Source organism: Dasypus novemcinctus, chromosome 11 (genome assembly GCF_030445035.2).
Source record: "Dasypus novemcinctus isolate mDasNov1 chromosome 11, mDasNov1.1.hap2, whole genome shotgun sequence".
NCBI classification, from domain to species: Eukaryota; Metazoa; Chordata; class Mammalia; order Cingulata; family Dasypodidae; genus Dasypus; species Dasypus novemcinctus.
In genome coordinates, this window is record NC_080683.1 from 86567748 (window position 1) to 86590233 (window position 22486).

At 38.5% G+C, this 22486-nt stretch overlaps 1 protein-coding gene and 1 pseudogene across 4 annotated transcripts in view; one reads left to right on the forward strand and one right to left on the reverse strand.

The window, feature by feature from the left end:
- Positions 1-22486, reverse strand: part of CDK19 (cyclin dependent kinase 19) — a 187550-nt gene that overhangs the window by 46355 nt on the left and 118709 nt on the right. For all 4 annotated transcript variants that reach the window (XM_004461208.4, XM_004461209.4, XM_023589590.3 and 1 more), the window contains one exon: positions 19784-19924. In XM_004461208.4, the coding sequence (XP_004461265.1) occupies positions 19784-19924 (141 nt within the window). The remainder of the gene's footprint in view (positions 1-19783; positions 19925-22486) is intronic.
- On the forward strand, positions 14555-15319 carry LOC139440064 (small ribosomal subunit protein mS31 pseudogene; annotated as a pseudogene).

Below are 22486 nucleotides of genomic sequence, written 5' to 3' on the forward strand. Positions count from 1 at the left end.
ATCCAATCCTCAAGATTCTACATTGACTTGTGATTACAGATGTTATGCTTAGTTTTCAAAAGACTAACTTTATGATGATGAATTTAAGTGAAAGCTGTACGTTAAAAAGAAAAAGGAAACTGCAGCTCATACATGCACACCTGCACCCACACACAAACCTAAAAAAATGAAGGATACCAAAATTGTCCTGACCTAGTTACATCCTAATTAACACAGACTATGCTTTACTAAAACTCCTCTTCTTGCTGTGAACACAAAATGCCAGCTGTGAAAGAAAGTAATACTGCTGGGTTTGCACACTTTTGTTACCATAGAAACAGTAGAAATGGCAGGAGTTGGATGGCTCACATTTAAGTTATCAACAATAAAACTGTATAGACAAATCAATGCTGCAAGATTCATTTTAGTCAGACTGTATTTTAAAGACAATAGTCAGGGAAATAATGTGACAAATACAATTACTAAGAAACTATTCTTGAAAATCTGCATTTTTGCAGAATTTAGTTAATTCTTGGATTTACATTCCTGATGTTCTATATGTATCCTAGATTTGCTTTTTCCTTTATAGAATCAATTTTCTCCCAAGGTTACATTTATTTCAGTTAATTGGCATATCACCCATAGAACAGCTTAATGATATAAAATCCTTCTACTACATTTGTTTTATACTCCCCACCCCAGGACATGTAGAACACAAATATAAAATCCAAATTATGATTCCTATCCCTACCAATATACAAGGCAGAAAACACACAATTGCCTGCAATCCTCAATAATGGCAACAAAAACGACCAGAATTGGATTATTTTCTGAAAACAATGAACAGTGCTGGCCTAATACTAATGACTACAACTATTCTTTTATTTAAATACTGTGGGGGTACAACTCTCCTCCCATTTGATAAAGAAGTATATTCCCAAGAGGAAACCCTCAGTTCAAGTTCCTGTTCTCCATTGTTTACCCTGAACAAATAAGATTCTGTGTTGTAAGAAATAGGGCAAAGAACTATCTGAAAGTAAGATCTATGCTTTTATAGCAAACATAACAGTCATTTGCTATTAACATTAGTCCATCAAGTTTGCTTACTCCTTAAAACAACTGCATTGATTACACAGTAGAGAATTTTAAAACAGAGAATTGTAGCATGTCATGAAGATGCACAGGTTCTGGTTATTATATTGCATTATCTTCTAAAAGGCAATGAGTATATTTCCGGCACCACTTTATATTTCTGCTGAAATCCAGGCACATAGTAAGTGATTAATAAATATTTGTTGAATGAATGAATGAAAATTGCTAATGGTTAGCATTTATGGTCCATCCAGCTATAAGGGTAAGGCAGAAGTATTCACCTTTGATAGGCAAGTTCCCAATTTAAAAAGTTACAAGAAACTATAAAAGCATTTACCCCTCAAATATGCTAAGCTCACTTATGAATACAGATTTTTAAAAATCCTGATTTCAGCTTATTTCAGTGTTTCAACAATCACCCATAAGCTGTGATTCCCAAATCTATGCCTCTATGTCCCTAAAAGTTTAGAAAGCTATATCAACTGCATGCTGGCTATCTCTACAATGACCTCAAACTAATATGTCCAAAACTCAAATTCTACTTTTCCCTGCCCAATCTGCCTCTTTTTCTGGTGTTCTTTTCTCAGTCATTCAGTTACCAAGGACCAAAGTCTGGACTCCACCTTCTCCTTCATCCCTCAAATCTAACTAATACCAATCCTAAATATTTATCTATTGTCTCTCCTCCTCTCTATCTTGGTCACCTCTGCCCTAGTTCAATCCCTCTCATTTCTCAACCAGCCTATAACAACAGCCTAATAAAGCTAGTATCCCTTGCCCCTCAAACACGTTTTTCCAGATCCCTGTCTGAAAGGCCTGTCTTAAACAAAAATTTGACCAGCTCAGCTCCAACTCTCGCCACAGGATAAAATCCACACTGCTAAGCAAGCCAAATCTGGTCCCTGTCTTTCTCTTCTGATTCTTCTTTCATTACTTCTTGCTTTGCCCCATAATATCAATGTGCTTGTTGTTTCTTACCCATGCCCTTAGTCACACATCTCTGTCTGAAATGCTGTCCTCACCTCCTGCCCCCTTCATTTTATTAATCCCTCCTCATCATTTTAGACTCAGCTCAGTGTGAGTCCTCCAGGAGAGCACCCATTCCAACTGGTGAGGTGTTCTCTGGTGCTCTCAGGACCTTAGGCACAGATGATCCCGGAATGTACTTCATCTTTTCCTTTTTCTTTTTTGAGGTACTAGAGTCCAAGGATTGAACCTGGGACCTCATATGTGGGAAGCCAGCATTCAACCACTGTGACACATCAGCTTCACTGAGTTGGTTTTTCATTTGTTTTGCTTGTTGCTTGTTTTTGTTTTTTTCAGGAGGCACTAGAAATGGACCCTGGGACCACCCATGTGGGAGGCAGGCACTCAACCACTTGAGCCACACCCACTCCCCATCATTTCATTTTTAAGCCTAGTTGTTTCAGGGTTATCTGTTTATGTATACCTTTCCCATCATGCGCCTGCAAGGGAAGGTATTGTACTTGATTAGCCCCTGTGTCCATCACAGTGCTGGTACATAAACCAGCACATCTCCCAGAGAAATGTAGTTACAAATAATATAGTTTAAAAAGACAGTTGGGCTCCATAGTTCTATTAATGTTATACTCTAGATACATTGTAGGTTAAACAAGTTAGGCATTTCTACTCAGAGAAATGCTTAAGTTGTTGTTTCTGAGAGAAAATGCCTTCCCAGTTCCAAATTACCTATTTAAAACTAGAATCTGGCTTTCAATAAAATGGGAGCAATCTATAAAATCAAATGCTGTCCTTGACTTCATTTTACTTTAAAATGGTCCAGTGATATCTGTAACACAGCACTTATGTTAATCCAACTCTGGTATTCATGTCAACAAAGCCTGGCAATGCAGCACTGTTACACAAACAATGGACTTCTTTGTCTTTGCCTTTTAGGAGTGGTTACAGGCCTGAGCAGAAGAGATAAGGTTTTCTTTGCTCTAACAAAAACCACTAAAAAGCAACCATTACACAGCTCCATGCAAAACAAATACGTGTTAGGCTATCTACCTAACTAACTTCAAGGTCACTCAGAAGGTATAATCAAGATATATTCCACATGGACAGCAGTAGCAGGGATAATACCATGAAAGCATTCCGATCTGTCCAATTCATTAATGAGTACAATCCATCCCTAGAGAATCAATACTGGTAAAAAGTAGTTTTCTATTTACATTTGTGATATTCACATTCAAACCGAAATACTCATTTTTATAGCACAAGAAAATAAGAACATCAGAGGTAGAGATGATCAAACTAAGCCCTCTCATTTTACTGATGAAGAAACTGAAGGCCAGAGTGGTGAATGACCTTGAACCTCACACAGCCAACCTCATTCTGCTCATACAGCAGCAGACCCAGGATTAGAACCCAAGTCTCTAGGGATGCACTCCACCAGGGTTACAAGCACAAAGCAGTCCCACACTTGGAAAATGCATGGTACTTAACTGATTTACAGCTCTCACCTCTAGAAGGCTTCTACCCAGACGTGTGCTTAGTTGAGATTATGATCCCACAAAATAACCGTCATAGGTAATTTCCTGGTAAAATGAATGAATCATCAGTCTTTTCATGCAAAATACTCTTATCATTCTCAATAAGGAATCTAGAATCAACCCATGTTTTAGCCAAATAGAATGTCTGTGGTAGGGATTACCAAAGTATATGCATTTATCAAAACTCATCAATTTATAAACTTATACATGCACCCATTTTAAGGGTGCATTTTACTGTATATAAATTCTACCTCAAAAGAATGGATTAAAAAAAAAAAAAAAGGGAAACGGCCTTTGGCCCAGTGGTTAGGGCGTCCGTCTACCATATGGGAGGTCCGCGGTTCAAACCCCGGGTCTCCTTGACCCATGTGGAGCTGGCCATGCGCAGTGCTGATGCGCGCAAGGAGTGCCGTGCCACGCAAGGGTGTCCCCCGCGTGGGGGAGCCCCACGTGCAAGGAGTGCGCCCGTGAGGAAAGCCGCCCAGCGTGAAAAGAAAGAGCAGCCTGCCCAGGAATGGCGCCGCCCACACTTCCCGTGCGGCTGACGACAACAGAAGCGGACAAAGAAACAAGACGCAGCAAATAGACACCAAGAACAGACAACCAGGGGAGGGAAGGGAATTAAATAAATAAATAAAAAATCTATTAAAAAAAACAAAAAAGCAGCATGCCTGAATTCCACATGTCCTGGGGTGATTTTCTAATTTTCTAAATTTAACCACAGGCCTCCATGTACTGAGGCTTCTGTCTGTGCCTTTTGGTTCCTAACCAGTTCCTGCCATTTTTGTAGACATGGAATATATCTTGATTATAGTCTCTTCGTGACCTTGAAGGTAGTCAGGTAAACAACCTTCTAGATTCATGTGTTTGTCAGCACCAGCTACCAAAACTTTGTACCAAAGTCAGGGATCATTCAGAAGAGTGAGCCCTGACCCAGAGCTGGACCTTAAGAGGCTTCCAATGGCACTGTGGGGTCAAACCACAACCTTTGAAGTCGGTCCTCTTGTAAGTATGATTCTTGGTGTGTATCCTCTACCTATGGTACAGATGGCAGGGCATTATACTCTAACTCAAATCGAGGACTGCTGAAAGCTCCAGTTACTGGGTTATGGTTGGAAGAGGAAAAAAGTGCCATGCCAAAAACCCACAGCACCTCGGACATCTATAAGGTGTGTGTCACTGTCCAGAGCACCCTAAGACACATAATCACATATGATCTACCCAAGGCTTTGTGAAGAGGCAGGATTAGGGTCACTATGCATGACGATATCGTTACCAGCAAAAGCCCCAGACTGCATGAGTGGTGGATCCACAGACCACTGAGGACCCAGCTCAAAGGAACTAGGTTAGGAACCAAAAGTCACAGGCAAGAACCCAAGCATGGTTCTTCATGGTGACAAGATTTGTAATGGTCCAAAATCACCTAAAATTACAGATTAGAAGATATTCTAGCAACACTTTACTTTTTCTTTGCTCTGTATTTTGAAAGAAATTTGAATGACTAAGCCATTTAAAAATAAATACTATTTTCTCTCTCACTCTTTTAAGGAGAATGTTAATAAATCAAATGAAAAATAATAAACAGAAAATCATTTAAGTAGCATACAAAGCCTTGTTGAAGTCTCCAACAATTATTGTCTGGTGGGGGTGACTGACTACGCACCTAACCAGGAGCCTCTATTAGTTATATCTCCTTCAAAAAGAAAGAAATGAAAAGTTATATGATGCACTTATTAATCTGATCTCACATAAGAAAATTTTTTAACTTTCATATTTTTAAATATTAATACCTGGCAAAAAAAAATAGCAATATTTAAAATAAACAGGGATGAAACATGGCCTTCTTTTTTTTTTAAACACCAGGAGGCATGGGTCACATATTTATACTATGGTTCTATCAATACTTTGCAAAGCAGAAAAAGCTAGGAAGAGTATCAGGCTAAAGGATTTCTGGGGAAGAAAGAGGTTAAAAGAAAGGCATCCTTGGATTGCTAATGGTACCAAGAAAGAATGTACAGAAGCTTCTACAGAAGGGAACTTGGAGGCAAGGCATTCAGGAACTCTGAAGCTAAGTTGGGGAGTGAGTATGATTGTGTAGGGACAGTGGGTGGGGAGGGGATTCCTAGAGAACAAAAGGCAACATTCTGAAGTCTCAACTTAGCACATACCATGTGCTAGGTACTGGGATATAGTAGTCAAAAAAAGATATTCTAATTTATAGTTCAGTTTATGCCAATGATCCAGAAGCAAAATTCTGTAACTGAGGAGCCATAAATCTACCTAACAATACTATTATTTATTCAATATTTCTGCATCTTTGCTAAATAATAATGTGAAATTTTCAGATGCTTTGCTTAAATTCAAGTAATTTATGAGCATAAACAATATGCCAATGCTAGGGAATCATAAATTAGTAGGACATGATCCCTGTTCTCAAGAAGTTCATAATTTAGAAAAAGAAATAAACTATATCTTGGCATTCCTCCAGTTTACCAGAATAGTAATCCCATAAAAATGAGTCATTCTGTATTTCATCTTCTTACTCTTTGCTATATCCTGCTATAAAATTATAATACATCTTTTCTCCCTTGGTGTTTACAAGTTTCAAACATTTATAGACTTACATCCTACCTCACTATCTCTCAGAAAAAAAATATATTTAGCTCCTTTTCTCCTTTCCTTTTAAAGCAATTCCTCAATATAAGTAATATTTTTGGTGATTTTATTTAAATTTTCTATTTCTGTATTAAATTCTAGGATCCAAATGACATAATTACTATTCCAGATGTGATATGTGATTCAATCAAAATAAAAACCACCAACCTTCATGATGATGTAATGCTTCTGTGTGTGAAGTCTAAAACACTGGCTTCTATTTTTTTTTCTGGGGGCAGGGGTGCGATTAATACTACAACATTACAAATTTATATTTACTCTAACATCTTTAATTGTATGGATTTTCCAAGTTTCTCACATCAAATGAAAATTATTGATGGTGACTATTCTGAAACAGTTGTGACTAACAAATAGTGTAAAGCTAGATTTCTTACAGCAATAGGAAATGAAACATAAAAAATTACCCATTGACAAATAGCAACTTCACTCGTAAGGTCATAAAAATGATTTTTCAAAAGTTTCCATCATCCTCCTTTTAGTACTATATTCATATTTTATGTACTTTATATTTTGTATCTACCACGGGATATATCTACAAAGTAAAAACACAGTTTAAATCTTCTACTCCTAAAAAATATTGAGAAAACAATGACAATATGGTCTAGATATCAGGATTACGACCAGTGAAAAGAATCGACCAGTGAAAAGAACCGAGGGGCTGTCAGACTAGATTCTCATCAATTTAAAGGTTCATATCTTATTCAGAGTTACTTATGAGAGGAGGGGAGACATTTGGTAAAGATGTGCGTAGAATATACTAGGGTCAAAACCATATTCAGAACACAATTTCAATAATGTTTATGCAATGGATGAGGTAATAATAATCAGAGCTGGCTTCTTTAGTGGGGAAAAAAAGTCATTCCATTGCTCACAAACATTCAGTACTTAAAATTCCCTAAACTGATATTCAGGACCTTCCTCAATCGGGCTCCAACCCATATCTTTCCTGTCTTACCTCACACTGCTCTAATTAAGTTTATACATATTGAGCCTATACATCCTTTCTGGAATAAGCCATGTTGCTTCTCACTTTAGAATTTTTACATCCACACTCCCTCAGGTTACCCTCATCCCCCAAATCTCTATTTAAATTCTACTTATCCTTCAAAGTCCAGCTCAAAAAAATGCTACCTGGTGTCTGAAGCTTTCCCTTTCCCCTATTCAGAACCTCTTCAGACCTCTCATGTAGCCATGACCATATTTTCTCTCATTTATTTTAAAATATAATTATTTTTATATACATCATAGTTCTTCTCCTGGACTATAAGTTCCTTGAGGAGATGGTCTTTGATGAAATCATATTAGTACTGTCCCTATCCTTTGTGCTTTGCACATGCAAGCATATAATAAATATTATTGGGGAAAGTTTGTTCAAATATACATGTTTACTTGATCCCCCCCAAAAAAGCCATAATATTTGTTAGGAATCAAATCACGTCCTCAACAAAGATATCTTCAAGTCCTAACCCTCAGTCCTATGATGTGAACCTATCTGTAAAAAGGATCTTTGAAGATGTTATTAGTTAAGGTGAGACCAAACTGAATCAGGGTGGTCTTAATCCAGTATGACTGGAGTCATTATAAGCAGAGAAAATTTAGACACAGAAGGAGGCAAGAGAAGATGGCCATGTGACAGAAGCAGAGACTGAGTTATGGATTGCTGTAGTTGGAATACTACAGACTTCAGAGAAATCCTAATTCTACTGACATCTTCATTTGGGACTTCTAGCCTCCAAAACTATGGGACTATAAATTCTTGTTGTTTGGAGGCGGAGTTGGCCCAGTGGTTAGGGGTCTGTCTACCACATGGGAGGTCCGCAGTTCAAACCCCGGGCCTCCTTGACCCGTTTGGAGCTGGCCTATGTGCAATGCTGATGCACACAAGGAGTGCCCTGCCATGCAGGGGTGTCCCCCGCGCAGGGAAGACCCACGCGCAAGGAGTGCACCCTGTAAGGAGAGCCGCCCAGCACAAAAGAAAAGTGCAGCCTGCCCAGGAATGGCACCGCCCACACGGAGAGCTGATACAACAAGATGACGCAACACCAATCCTATTGAAACTATTCCAAAAAATCGAAACAGAAGGAACATTGCCGAACTCCTTTTACGATGCCAACATTATCCTAGTACCAAAGCCAAACAAAGACACCACAAGAAAGGAAAATTACAGACCAATTTCTCTAATGAACCTAGACGCAAAAATACTTAACAAAATACTTGCTAATCGTATTCAACAACACATTAAACGAATTATACACCATGACCAAGTGGGATTTATTCCAGGTATGCAAGGATGGTTCAACATAAGAAAATCAATCAATGTGATACACCATATAAACAGATTGAAGGAAAAAAATCACATGATTATATCTATAGATGCAGAAAAGGCATTTGACAAAATACAGCACCCCTTCTTGATAAAAACACTCCAAAAGATCGGAATACAAGGAAACTTTTTGAACATGATAAAGAGTATATATGAAAAACCTACAGCCAACATTGTTTACAATGGCAAAATCCTGAAATCCTTCCCTCTAAACTCAGGAACAAGACAAGGATGCCCATTGTCTCCGCTCCTATTTAACATTGTCTTGGAAGTACTTGCTCGAGCACTGAGGCAAGAACCAGATATAAAAGGCATTCATATTGGAAGGGAAGAAGTCAAAATTTCATTATTTGCAGATGACATGATCCTATACATAGAAAACCCTGAGAGATCTACAACAAAGCTGCTAGAACTCATAAATGAGTTCAGCAAAGTCGCAGGTTATAAGATCAATGCGCAAAAATCAGTAGCATTTCTGTACACCAATAATGAGCAAGATCAGGAGGAAATCAAGAAGCAAATACCATTCACAATAGTAAATTAAAAAATCAAATACTTAGGAATAAATTTAACTAAAGAGGTAAAAAACTTATACACTGAGAACTATACAAGACTGTTCAAGGAAATCAAAGAAGACCTAAATAAATGGAGGAATATTCCTTGTTCATGGATAGGAAGACTGAATATTATTAAGATGTCTAACCTACCAAAACTGATCTACACATTCAATGCAATCCCAATAAAAATCAACACAGCCTTCTTTAAGGAACTAGAAAAACTAACTATGAAATTTATTTGGAAAGGAAAGAGGCCCCGAATAGCCAAAGACATATTGAAAAAGAAAAACGAAATAGGAGGAATCACACTTCCTGACTTCAAAACATACTATAAAGCTACAGTAGTGAAAACAGCATGGTATTGGAATAAGGAGAGACACACAGACCAATGGAATCGAATTGAAAGTTCAGATATAGAACCTCAAGTATATAGCCATATAATATTTGATAAAGCCACCAAACCCTCTCAACTGGGAGAGAATGGCCTATTCAACAAATGGTGCCTGGAGAACTGGATAGCCATATGTAGAAGAATGAAAGAGGATTACCATCTCACACCTTATACAAAGATCAACTCAAGATGGATCAAAGACCTAAATATAAGAGCCAAGACCATAAAGATCTTGGAAAGCAGTGTAGGGAAACACCTACAGGACCTTGTAATAGGAAATGGCTTCATGAATATCACACCAAAAGCATGAGCAGCAAAAGAACAAATAGACAAATGGGACTTCCTCAAAATTAAAGCCTTCTGCACCTCAAAGGAGTTTGTCAAGAAAGTAAAAAGGGAACCCACACAATGGGAGAAAATATTTGGCAACCATATATCTGATAAGAGACTTATAACTTGCATATATAAAGAACTCATATATCTTGAAAACAAAAAGATAAACAACCCATTTAAAAAATGGGAAAAAGATTTAAACAGACACTTCTCCAAAGAAGAAATACAAATGGCTAAAAACCACATGAAAAAATGCTCCAAATCTCTAGCTATCAGGGAAATGCAAATCAAAACTACAATGAGATACCATCTTACTCCCTTAAGATTGGCAGCTATGAAAAAAAAAAAAGAATACAAATGCTGGAGAGGATGTGAAGAGAGGGGAACACTCATCCACTGCTGGTGGGAATGCAGAAGGATCCAACCATTCTGGAAGACAGTTTGGCAGTTTCTCAAAAAACTAGATTTGCCATATGACCCAGCAATACCACTGCTGGGTATATACCCATCAGAACTGAAAATAAGGACACAAACCGATATATGTACACCAATGTTCATAGCAGCATTGTTCACTATTGCCAAAAGTTGGAATCAATCCAAATGTCCATCAACAGACGAGTGGATCAATAAAATGTGGTATATTCACACAATGGAATACTACTCAGCTGTAAGAACAAATACACTACAATCACACGTGATAACATGGATGAACCTTGAGAATCTTATGTTGAGTGAAGCAACCCAGGCACTGAAGGACAAATACTACATGACCTCAATGATATGAAATAAGCAAACTGCCTCAGAGAGCTAGAGTGTGGAAAAGAGGCTTACAGGAAATCGGGGGTGGAGGAAGGATGTGAGTTAACGTCTGCAGGGGGGGAATCTGTGATGAGCTGGCGGTAAGTATGAGCACAAAGAAGGGACAAAATGGGGGCAAGGGGTTGCCTTCGGATGGGGCATTTGTGGGTTGGAGGGGGGCTGGGGATGGGCAGAGGGGTAATATTATCCAAAAAATGGGGGGAGGGAGGGGCAACATACGAACATGGGAGAGTGTCAGGTGTTCGTTGAGAACAAAATGTTGAGAAACTCGTATCAAAGTATAAGTAGGAGGGTTACCTGTTTAGGATGCTCAGGGGGTATGGTCTGATGCGGGAAGGACTCCAGGGGAATAGGTAAAGGCTCATTATGCCAAGGTGGGTAGTACCACTGGGAAGAGACCCAAGAAGTGAGAGTTGGGGTGGACCCACATCCTGGAGTATACTAATGCCATCAAATAGAACTGTATCTCTCTTGAGAGAGGATGGCTCCCAGGGCAACAGGGCAGTTGAGAAAGTCAGGCCCTGAATACTGCTGCAAGTATCTCTGGATATGGCTTCTTGGGAAATGGAGATTGGCTTGTGTTGTGGGTCCCAAGGGGAGGGGAAAATGGATGTGGAATGGATGGAACCAAGGTAAATATGGGGGCAAGAGAGGAGTTTTGTGAGAGTACACGAGGATGAATATAAAACATGTAATATTACACCAAAAACATATAGGGGACGACAGACTAATAATGTAAACCATAAGGCAAAACATAGGATAACTAAAAAATTTAGAAAACTGTACAACCTAAAGTATGGACCACATAGTAAGTACAGCTGTCACCTTGTTTGAAAGCTATTGTCTTGGAATCTCTACATCAGTTTCAGGAAATATGATATGAATAAGTTAAAAGATTATCGCTGCGGAAGGGAAAAGGTTTTATGGTGGATCTGGGGAAGTACTGTATATTGTATATATGAATTTCGGTGATCTAAGACTCTTGTGAAGCTGACAATTTGTTGGGATTGACTTTACAGGAAGTTTTGGATCACAGAGTGGTTCAACAATGGCAGCGGAGGAATACTGATATAGGATGTTATTGACAAGATATATAGGGTTAACAGGGAGTTATACAGGGCATATGCCCAGGGTATATAGTAATGTCTAGATATACTCATAGTGGAAACAATTAAAAACAACAGCTGGGGGGGGGTACCGGGCCCTGGCCGGGGGGGGGTCACTGTCGTGGACCCTGGAGGAGTAGCGGCAGTCCCCCAGGTGCAACGGCAAGAACCAGGAAGGAAGGAGGGCCCAACAGTGGGCTCCTGATACTAATGGCTATGCTTTTGAGCCTGTACACCTGCAATAAGAACAAGGCCTAGAGTAACACTGTGCCTGGGAGTTTCCTCCTGACAGCCTTCATGTTACTCAAATGTGGCCATTCTCACAGCCAAATTCATCATGTAGATGCAGTGCATTCCCCCCAGCGAGGGACATGACACCCGGGGATGAGCCTCCCTGGCACTGAGGGACCGCTACCACATACCAGCTGAAGATACAACTAGAAAATGACCTTGAATTAAAGGTTCAATACGGATCAGCAGAATATCCCTGTCTACATATAATAACATGACTTCAAAATGCTGATTGACCTAATGTAAGGGGGAAATGGAAAGGAGAAATGAGATTATAAGGCTGTGAGTCTCTAAAAAAGAGTCTGGAGGTTGTCAGAAGGAATCCCCTTGTGCACAACTGAGCAGAGTCTGAGAGACAGACAAAATAGATACAACCCCAGGTATTGGTTCTTTTGAGGGATAAAGAGACCCACGGGTTCTATGGTCATGGCAGATGGGGTTCACTGTCATGGCAGATGGCCCTTCTTCGGAGCCTGTGTTTCTGCGTGATGGAATTGGACTCAGAGGGGATCTCTTTTCACAAGACTTCCATGCTACTTTATAGGAATTGTAATAGGTGCTGGGGTTTAAGATATATTTAGGGGATTTGAATCTCTGGACTGATAATATGACACCCAGGCCCAGAGCCTCAACAGACTTCGGCTCCTACACTTTGATTTATTGGACTTACCCCACTCAGCTAACATGGAGTTGAAGAAGGTCAACCACCACACCATGGAGCCTAAAGTATCTACAAATGAAAGCAGGAGAGTGCATCCAGTATCCATGTGGAATCTAAGCCCCCACTTGACATAGATGTGCAATGGACACAACCAATCCAATGTCCACAGAGAAAATGTGGAATGGGTGTGGGAAGGGTAGCCATGGTGGCTGCTGGGTTTGGGGAATGGGAGGAAGAGATGAGAGGTGGAGCCAGTTACGGGACGTTGAGTTGTCCTGGGTGGTGTTTCACGGACAACTACGGGACATTGTAGATCCCCCCAGGGCCCACTGGATGGAACGTGGGAGAGTGTGGGCTATGATGTGGATCATTGACTATGGGGTGCAGTGATGCTCAGAGATGTTCTTACCAGGTGCAATGGATGTGTCACGATGATGGGAGCAAGTGTTGCTGTGGGGGGGAGTGGGGGGTGGGGGCGGTGGGGTTAAATATGGGACCTCATATTTTTTGAATGTAATTTTTAAAAATAAATAAATAATTAAAAAAAAAAAAAAAAAGATGACGCAACAAAAAGAAACACAGATTCCCATGCTGCTGACAACAACAGAAGCGAACAAAGAATAAGACACAGCAAATAGACACAGAGAAGAGACAACTGGGGCGGGGGCGTGGAGGGGAAGGGGAGAGAAACAAATAAATCTTTAAAAAAAAAAAAAAGTAAATAAATAATTGTTTAAACCAACAAGTCTGTGGTACCTTGTTACAGAAACCTGACAAACAATGACAATATTCAATCAATATTTTTATTGGTATTAATTCACTGCAGAAATATTTACTTAGCACCTGTTGTATACATGGGTAATGGTATACAAAAATCACTCAGGCATAGTACCTGCTTTCTCAAGTTTATGGTCTAAAACAGGATGTAAGATGTCCATATAAATTGCTACAATACTAAGAGATAAATGCCACAAGAGAAGTAAAGATGTATGACAGGAATAAACGAGGAGGAGAGATTATTTCCAAATTAGAGATGGATATCACGTTTTAACATGTGTGCTGGATCTGGAAGGACAGGTAGTATTTGAATATGTAGAGACAGGGGTAAAAGGGTTTCAAGATGAAAATTAAAGGCCAGATAGGCATGAAATCTGAGAGAGATACAGGTAACATCCAGTAGTTCAAAAGCCTAGAGTATATGTGAAAGATGATGGTGTTAGCAGGACTTGTACTCTGAAAACTATAAAGCATTGTTGAAAAAAATTTTAAAAGATATAAATAAATAGAAAAACATCTCATATTCATCATCTTAACCTTGGGCAAAACTCCCCAAACTAAATTAAAGATTCAGCGCCATTGCTATTAGAATCCCAGTTGACTTCTAGTAGAAAATCATAAGGTGATTCTAAAATTCATGGGGAATTCTAAGTGACCTAGCATAGCCAAAACAATCCTGAAAAGGAAGAACAATGTAGGAGGACTCACACTCTGATTTCAAAACTTACTAGGAAGCAAGAGTAATCAAGACAGTGTAGTACTGGCACAAGGATAGACATATCTTTCAATGAGACAGAACTGAAAGCCCAGAAATAAAACCATACATCTATGTCTAAGTGATTTGCAACAAGAGTGCCAAGATCATTTAACAAAGAAAGTATAGTCTTTTCAACAAAGGGTACTGGAACAACTGTATATCTGCAAAAGCATGAAACTGGCCTCACCTTACACATTATATGAAAATAAAAATGGATCAATGATCTAAAACTATAAAACTCTTAGGCTTCAAAAAGCTAAAGAAGATACTGCAAAGATGAGAAATGAGTCTCTGAGTCCTGAGTTAGCGACAGCTGCATTTGCTATTGCACAGTCTCTCCCTTTTGATATGCAGATGACCAAGTCAAACCTACTCAGACAGCTACTGCAGCATGAGGAAGAGTCGAGGGCACAGAAAGATGGAGAAAGATGAAAAGTCAGTTTCAGTAATATATTTTCAGATATGAAAAGTTTCCAGATCAGCTATAGCTACATAGTAGAAGACCAGAGCATCAGATTCAATTTAATGAAGGATCAGAAAATTATGTTGATGAGGAAATAACCCTGGCTCTTAGAAAAAGTTTGAAGATAAATATATTCAAGGAGAAGAGACAATAGTTTTGATATACTCAAGAAGAAGAGACAACAGTTTTGATATAAGGCAGTTACTGAAGAAGCACCTGAAACAGAGAGATCACCTTTGCTACGGGTCATGGAATTTGCTAAGCAGTTACCATAGTCAATCAACAGCCCTTTCAGAATGGTTTTGAAGAGATGATCCAGTGGACAAAAGAGCAGAAACTGTGGGAGTTCCCAATTAGCATGAAGTAGGCTTCAATAATGATGGTTCATAATTTCACAAACACATATTTCTGGATAAATACCTGAAGGATTTTCCTAAACAAGGACCAATTTGCCACTTCATGGAGGTGGTGACCTGCCCAAAAACCCATATCTGAGTGTTGAACAAATAGAGTATTTTAGAAATTATTTCAATGAAAAGAGGGACATTCTAAATTAAAGTGACCTACAATTCAATTGAAGACCATGTAAATTTTTATTTCAAGCTTTTGGATATGGATATTATCACTAAATAAAATAATTTTATTAGTAAAAAAAAAGAACAATTTCAATAAATTGAAAAAACAACCATGAAGATATCATTATCTATGTAGAAAATCCTGAAGAATTGACAAAAATCTCCTGGAACTAATAAGCGATTATAGCAAGGATGCAGCATACAAGATTAATATAAAAAAAGCTAATTGCTTTCTTATATATCAGCAATGAACAACTGGAATCTGAAATTTAAAAAAAACAAACAAAAACAAAACATATTTACATTAGCATCAAAAAAGAAAAAGAAAAACTCATATGGACAAGATACATATGAGGAAAACTACAAAACTCTAATGAAAGTAATCCAATAAGACCTAAATAAATGGAGAGATATTCCATGCTCATGGTTAGGAAGCTTCAATATAATTAAGATGTCAGTTCCTCAAATTTGATAAGTAGATTCAATGCAATCTCAGTCATAATCCCAGCAAGTTATTTTGTGGATATTGACATATTCTAAAGTTTATATGGAAAGTTTATACGGAAACCAACACAATACTGAAGAAGAAAAAAGTTAAAATACTGACACTTTCACATGATGATGGGAACGAGTGTTGATGGGGGGGGGGGAGAGGGGGGGTGGGGGGGTGGGGTTGAATGGGACCTCACATATATATTTTTAATGTAATATTATTACAAAGTCAATAAAAAATAAAAAAATTAAAAAAAAAAAAAACAAAAAAAAAACAAAAAAAAAAAAAAAAAATACTGACACTTTCAGCTATCAAGACTTACAAAAGACAACTAACAGGGAAGCCGACGTGGCTCAACTGATAGAGCGTCCGTCTACCATATGGAGGGTCCAGGGGTTCGATACCCAGGGCCACGTGGCCCGTGTGGTAAGCTGGCCCATGTGCAGTGCTGCCGTGTACAAGGAGCGCCATGCCACACAGGGGTGCCCCCGGGTAGGGCTGCCCCATGCGCAAGGTGTGCGTCCTCCAAGGACAGTTGCCCCTTGTGCAAAAAAAGCAGCCTGCCTAGGAGGGGCACCACACCACAGAGAGCTGATGCAGCAAGACACAACAAAAAAGAGACACAGTTTCCTAGTGCCGCCTGATAATACAAGCAGACACAGACAAACACACAGCAAATAGACACAGAGAACAGACAATGGGGGGAAAGGAAGAGAAAGAAATAAAATCTAAAAAACAATGCTTCTGAGCTTTGTCCACATTGTTTAAAAAAAAAGACAGCTAACAGAATGGGAAAAAACATTTGCAAATCATATATCTGACAAAGGACTTGTAATCAGAATAAAGAATCTTGCAACTCAAAAATAAAAGATAACCCGATTAAAAAATGAGCAAAGGATCTGGACATTTCTACAAAGAAGATAAGCAAATGGCCAATAAATACATGAAAAGATGCTCAAGATCATTAGTCATCAAGGACATGCAAATTAAAATCACATGAGATACTACTTCATACCCACTTGGATGGCCAGAATCAAAAAGTCAACAAGTGTTGGTGAGGATGTGGAGAAACTGGAACTCCCATAGACTACTGGTAGGAATGTAAAATGGGGTAGCTGCTTTGGAAAACAGTTGGGCAGTTCCTCAGATGATTAAACATAGAGTTATCATATGACCCAGCAATTCCACTCCTAGGTATACGACCAAGAGAAATGAAAAGATAGGTCTACTCAAAAACTTGAACACAAAATATTTATGGCAGCATTAATCATAATACTTAGAAAGTAGAAATAATCCCAATGTCTACCAATGGATGAATGGATAAATAAAATGTGGTATATTCTTACAATGGACTATTCAGCTATAAAAAGTAATAATATGTGTTATTATTTGGGTGAACCTTGAGGACATTATGATAAGTGAAAGAAGTTAGTCACAAAGGTCAACATATTACAGGGAGGTAAGGATGGTCAACCACCTCACCAGGGAACTAAGAGAGTCTACAACAGCAAGCTGGAGAATCCCATCCATCAACCATGTGGGATCTAAGCCCCCTTTTGATTTAGAGGTGGAGTGGGCATCAACATCCCAGGGTCTGCAGGATGGAGGAATAAAATATGATAGAGTGGACTTACTGGTATTCTGTTATAGCAATATTGTGACTCCAGCAATGGAAGAAATTGTATCATTGATGTGAAGATAGTGGCCACAGGAGTTGCTGAGGGCAGGGAGAGGGAAGAAGACATGTGATATGGGGGCATTTTCAGGATTGGAGTTGTCCTGAATGATATTGAAGGGACACATATAGGACATTGTATATTCTGCCATAACCCACTGAATGGACTGGGAGAGAATGTAAATTACAATGTAAACTATAATCCACGCTGTGAAGCAGTGCTCCAAAATGTATTCAACAAATGCAATGAATGTGCCAAACTGATAAAAGAGGTTATTGATGTGGAGGTGGGGGTTGAGGGAGTGGGGTATATGAGACTGCTTATATTGTTTAATGTAACATTCTGTGTGATCTATTATCTTTAAAGAATAAGAGATAATAAAAAATAATATATATTTTTAAAAAGTCAACATATTATATGGCTCCATTTGTATTAAAGTCCAGAATAGGGAAATCTATAGAAAAAGAAAGTAGATTAGTGCTTGCTTAGGGATGGAGAGGGGGATGGGAGGATAGAGGGGGTGATAGCTAAAGAATATAAGGTTACTTTTTTGAGGCTATGAAAATGTTCTAAAATTGACTGTGATGATGGCTGCACATTTCTGTGAATACACTAAAAACGAGTAGCTTGTATGCTTGTAAAATTGTGAATTTTATCTCAATACATTTGTATTTTTTTAAAAGGAAAGATGATAGGATAAAGAAAATTAGAAAAGACAGTTGGAGTTATATCTGGCAAGACTCTGAAAGTCAAATAAGGAATTAGTTTTAGTTTGTAGGCAATAAGGAACTATTTAAAAGTTCTTGAACAGGAGCTGAGTTAACAGTTTGCTGACAAAGAGACAAGTTAAGAGGCTAGTATCATAATCTAAGAAAGAGGTAATAAAGGCCTGAAGTAGGAATGAAGCACTAGGCATGGTACAAGAGGGATGGAGGAGATATTTTGGAGGTGAAACTAACAGGACTTGACAAAAGTGAATGCTAAATGAAAAAAAAAAGTTTACAACTACAAGAAGTTTTCAGACTGGAGGATAGTGCTAAAACCAAAAGAGGGGCCACTGAATCAGCAGCAAGTTTGGATGGGAGAAAAATGACTCCTGGTCATACTGAGTTTTAGTGCCAATGGACATTCATCTCAAATAAAATGTGTCAAACTATGCTGTTTAGAACAAAAACACAATATTGTGGGGGGAAAAAAAAGCTCAGATGAATCGTCAATAAAGATGCTGATCGATGATTCAAACATGATTGTGACCTCAAAAATATAGCCCACATAGGTCACAATAAGGTACAGCAAATTAAATCCTAAATGCTCATTTAGAAAGGATGTTTTCTCTTGAACTACAACAACCTCATGAACCCTGGAATCATTTTAAAATGTGCTGATCCATAGTTAATAGTAAAATGTATAGGTTGAAGTCTTTGAGAACTCTTCAGTTTAAAATTATAAAGTGAAATGCTTCTGGTGAAATGGTAAATGCTTCTTTTATGGTCACTGTCATTTTGGCCCCAATTTTAAGTTCAAGCCAGATAACTAGGCCTGACTAACTAGGTCTTTTTATGCATTCATTCTTTTCTATAATAAATACTTCTCTGTAAAACTGGACTCTACCTAGATATATCCCTAGAATTTCCAGAAGTCTAAGAAATAAATGATCATGAAACCATTTTTGAAAGGCAAAATAAAACTTTCAGTTATAAACTCCAGGGGATTACAGCTAATCAGTACCCCTATCTACTTTAAAACAAACAAAATAATCTCATCAATATAAATCAAAATGACAACAATATGAAGATAAATGTCTAGCCTACTGTTTGATATCAATATATGTTTATTATAGTACGCTGCATTAAAAAGTAAAATCAAACACTTTAATTGTAGCTAATTTGTCTAATAAGTATATTCCATCTGTTAGACTTATTTATTCACTTTTTTATTGTTAATACTGATAACAACATTCTTTTTACCAGATGCGATGTTTAGATCAGTTTAGATCTTAAGGATAAAAACAATGAGGACTCAGTCTTTCAATTATTAATGTTTTTACTAATGATGAGTAATAATAATAGGTAAACAAAATGGATCAGCAGGTACATGTTTCACATATGACCGCCCCACTTAAATAATGTTAATAATGACCTTGGGAGGTTTATGGGTGTTTTTAGTTTCCTCCTTTTTTTCTTATGTGTATTTTCAAAAATTTCTACATTAATGTTTTATTATTATTGTGCCAAGAAGTAAAAATATTTTTTAAAAGAAAAGAATATATTGATTAATTCACAAGAGAAACATACTTACCAAATCTCTATGAAGCACCCAATTTGCATGGAGGTAATGGATACCATCAAGAATCTGGTAAAGCAATGATTTAACCATTGATCTTGGCAACTGCATGGGCTTTTTATTTGCTTTTGATGCACGGTGAAACTTAATAATATGCTAGAAATTAAAAAATAAAACACACTATAAGAACATAGATGCTAAATATCTATGTCACTTAAATAACAATCAAGGCAGTAAAATCTCTACATTTTAAAAGTACTTATTGAGAGAAGCAGATGTGGCTCAAGTGACTGGGCTCCCATCTACCACATGGGAGGACCGTGGTTCAGTTCCCAGTACCTCCTAAAGAAGACAGAGAGCTGGTCCGATGGAAAAACACAGCAAGCTGACACAAGATGGCGCCACAAGAGACACAAGAAGAAAAACATGGAAGATACAACAAAGCAGGGAACAGAGGTTCCTGGTGCCTCCTAAAACAGGACAAACAGGACAGCGAACTGGCACCCAACAGGCAGGCACAGCAACCTGGCATGACAAGATGATGCAACAAGAGGACATGAGGAAAAACATAAGGAGAGACACAACAAAGCAGGAAATAGAGGGAAGCGGACTTGGCCCAATAGATAGGGCATCCGCCTACCACATGGGAGGTCCACGGTTCAAACCCCGGGCCTCCTTGACCCATGTGGAGCTGACCCAGGCATAGTGCTGATGCACGCAAGGAATGCCCTGCCATGCAGGGGTGTCCCCCGTGTAGGGGAGCCCCACGCACAAGGAGTGTACCCTGTAAGGACGGTGCAGCCTGCCCAAGAATGGCACCGCACACACAGAGAGCTGACACAACAAGATGATGCAACAAAAAGAAACACAGATTCCTGGTGCCACTGATAAGGATAGAAGCAGTCACAAAAGAACGCACAGCAAATGGACAGAGAGAGCAGACAACGGGGGTGGGGGGGCAAGGGAGAGAAATAAATTTTTAAAATCTTTAAAAAAAAAAAAAAGGCAGGGAATGGAGGTGGTTTAAGCTATTAGGCACCTCCTTCCACATTGGAGGTCCTGGGTTCAGTTCCTGGTGCCTCCTAAAGAAACAAAGAAGATGGACAGACATAGCAAGAGCAAACAATGAGGGGAGTGAGAGAGCTAAATGAATAATTATTTAATAAAATAACTTATTGAAAACCAATAGCAACACAAAGAAAAATAGTTTGTATAATAAAGTCAACCAACACTGATTTATGGTGTTGGTAGCACAATACTGTAAATGTAATTAATGCCACTGAATTGTGCACTTAAAAATAGTTAAAATGGCAAATTTAAAAAAAAAGTTTTAAAAACTAAATATTTTTAGAGCAAATATGGCTATGTTATTGAGAGTAAAATGATAGGATTTACTGACACAGTTAAGATTTTCATTAAACAAAAACCATATAAAAGGGTTGATATTTAAAAGTCTGCCTAAAAATTTTAGACTGCCTATTCAAATTTCATGTAGTTTTATCATGCTACAAATACTGTTCTTTCATAGTTAGTAGTATTCTCTACCCACAGAATGAAAGAGAAAGGGGGAAAAACCCCAACAAACCTGTAAATCTTTACTACCATATAAAAAGTTAGATGTAACTTAGTGTATTCAGGTAATATCATCAACTAGATTTGAATTAGAATTACTATGAAAGTTCTACCTTCTTTTGGCACAGAATTCTGAGTGGTGTATATTAAAGAGGGAATCATTAGAAAGGAGAAGGAAAAGTAATGCCATTAAAATAAATACAACTGGCTTTCAACATTCAAATTTTTATGTTCACATGTTATATTGTGAGTTATAAAAATATGGTAGGGAGCAGATGTGGCTCAAGCAGTTGAGCGCCCACCTCCCACATGGGATGTGCCAGGTCAGGTTCCTGGTGTCTCCTAAAGAAAAAAACAAAAAACAAAACACAAAAACAGACAACAAGCAAAAAAAAGGACAAGCAGACAAGGAGCAAAAAAAAATGAGCAGGGGAGCAGATGTAGTGCCTGCATGAGGTTTTGGGTTCAATCCCCAGTACCTCCAAAAACAAACAAACAAACAAACAAAACACCAACGAGCAAAAAAATGAGCATTAACAATGAGCAAAAAAATAATGAGCAAACAGAGGAAGGAGCCATCTCACGGGGCGGGGGGGGGGGGGCGGGGTAGGGGTAGGGAATAAAAACAAAAAAAAAATAAAAACAAACATTGTAATGAAAAGGAAGAAATGCTACCTGTCTCTCCCACCCCTCTTGCTATTTCAAAACATGCCACAGTGGGTACTAAAGGCCATTCAAAACTCAATTCTGACAACAGTGGTAAAGTTGTCAACAGTGCTCCACTAGTCTGAAATAGCTAAATGGCACTGGAAAATTAAGTATTTTTATTATTTATTTATTTAAAGATTTATTTTATTTATTTCTCTCTCCATCCCCACCGTGGTCTGCTCTCTGTGTCCATTTGCTGTGTGTTCTGTGTCCGCTTGCATTATCAGGCGGCAATGGGAAACCACGTCTCTTTTTTGTTGCCCCGTCTTGCTGCATCAGCTCTCTGTGTGCGCAGCACCACTTCTGGGCGGGCTGCATTTTTTTCACATTTTTTTCACAGCTCTCCTTGTGGGGCGCACTCCTTACGCATGGGGCACCCCGTCTCAGGTACGTCCCTGTGTAGCACAGCTCTCCTTGCGCGTGGCAGCACTGCACGTG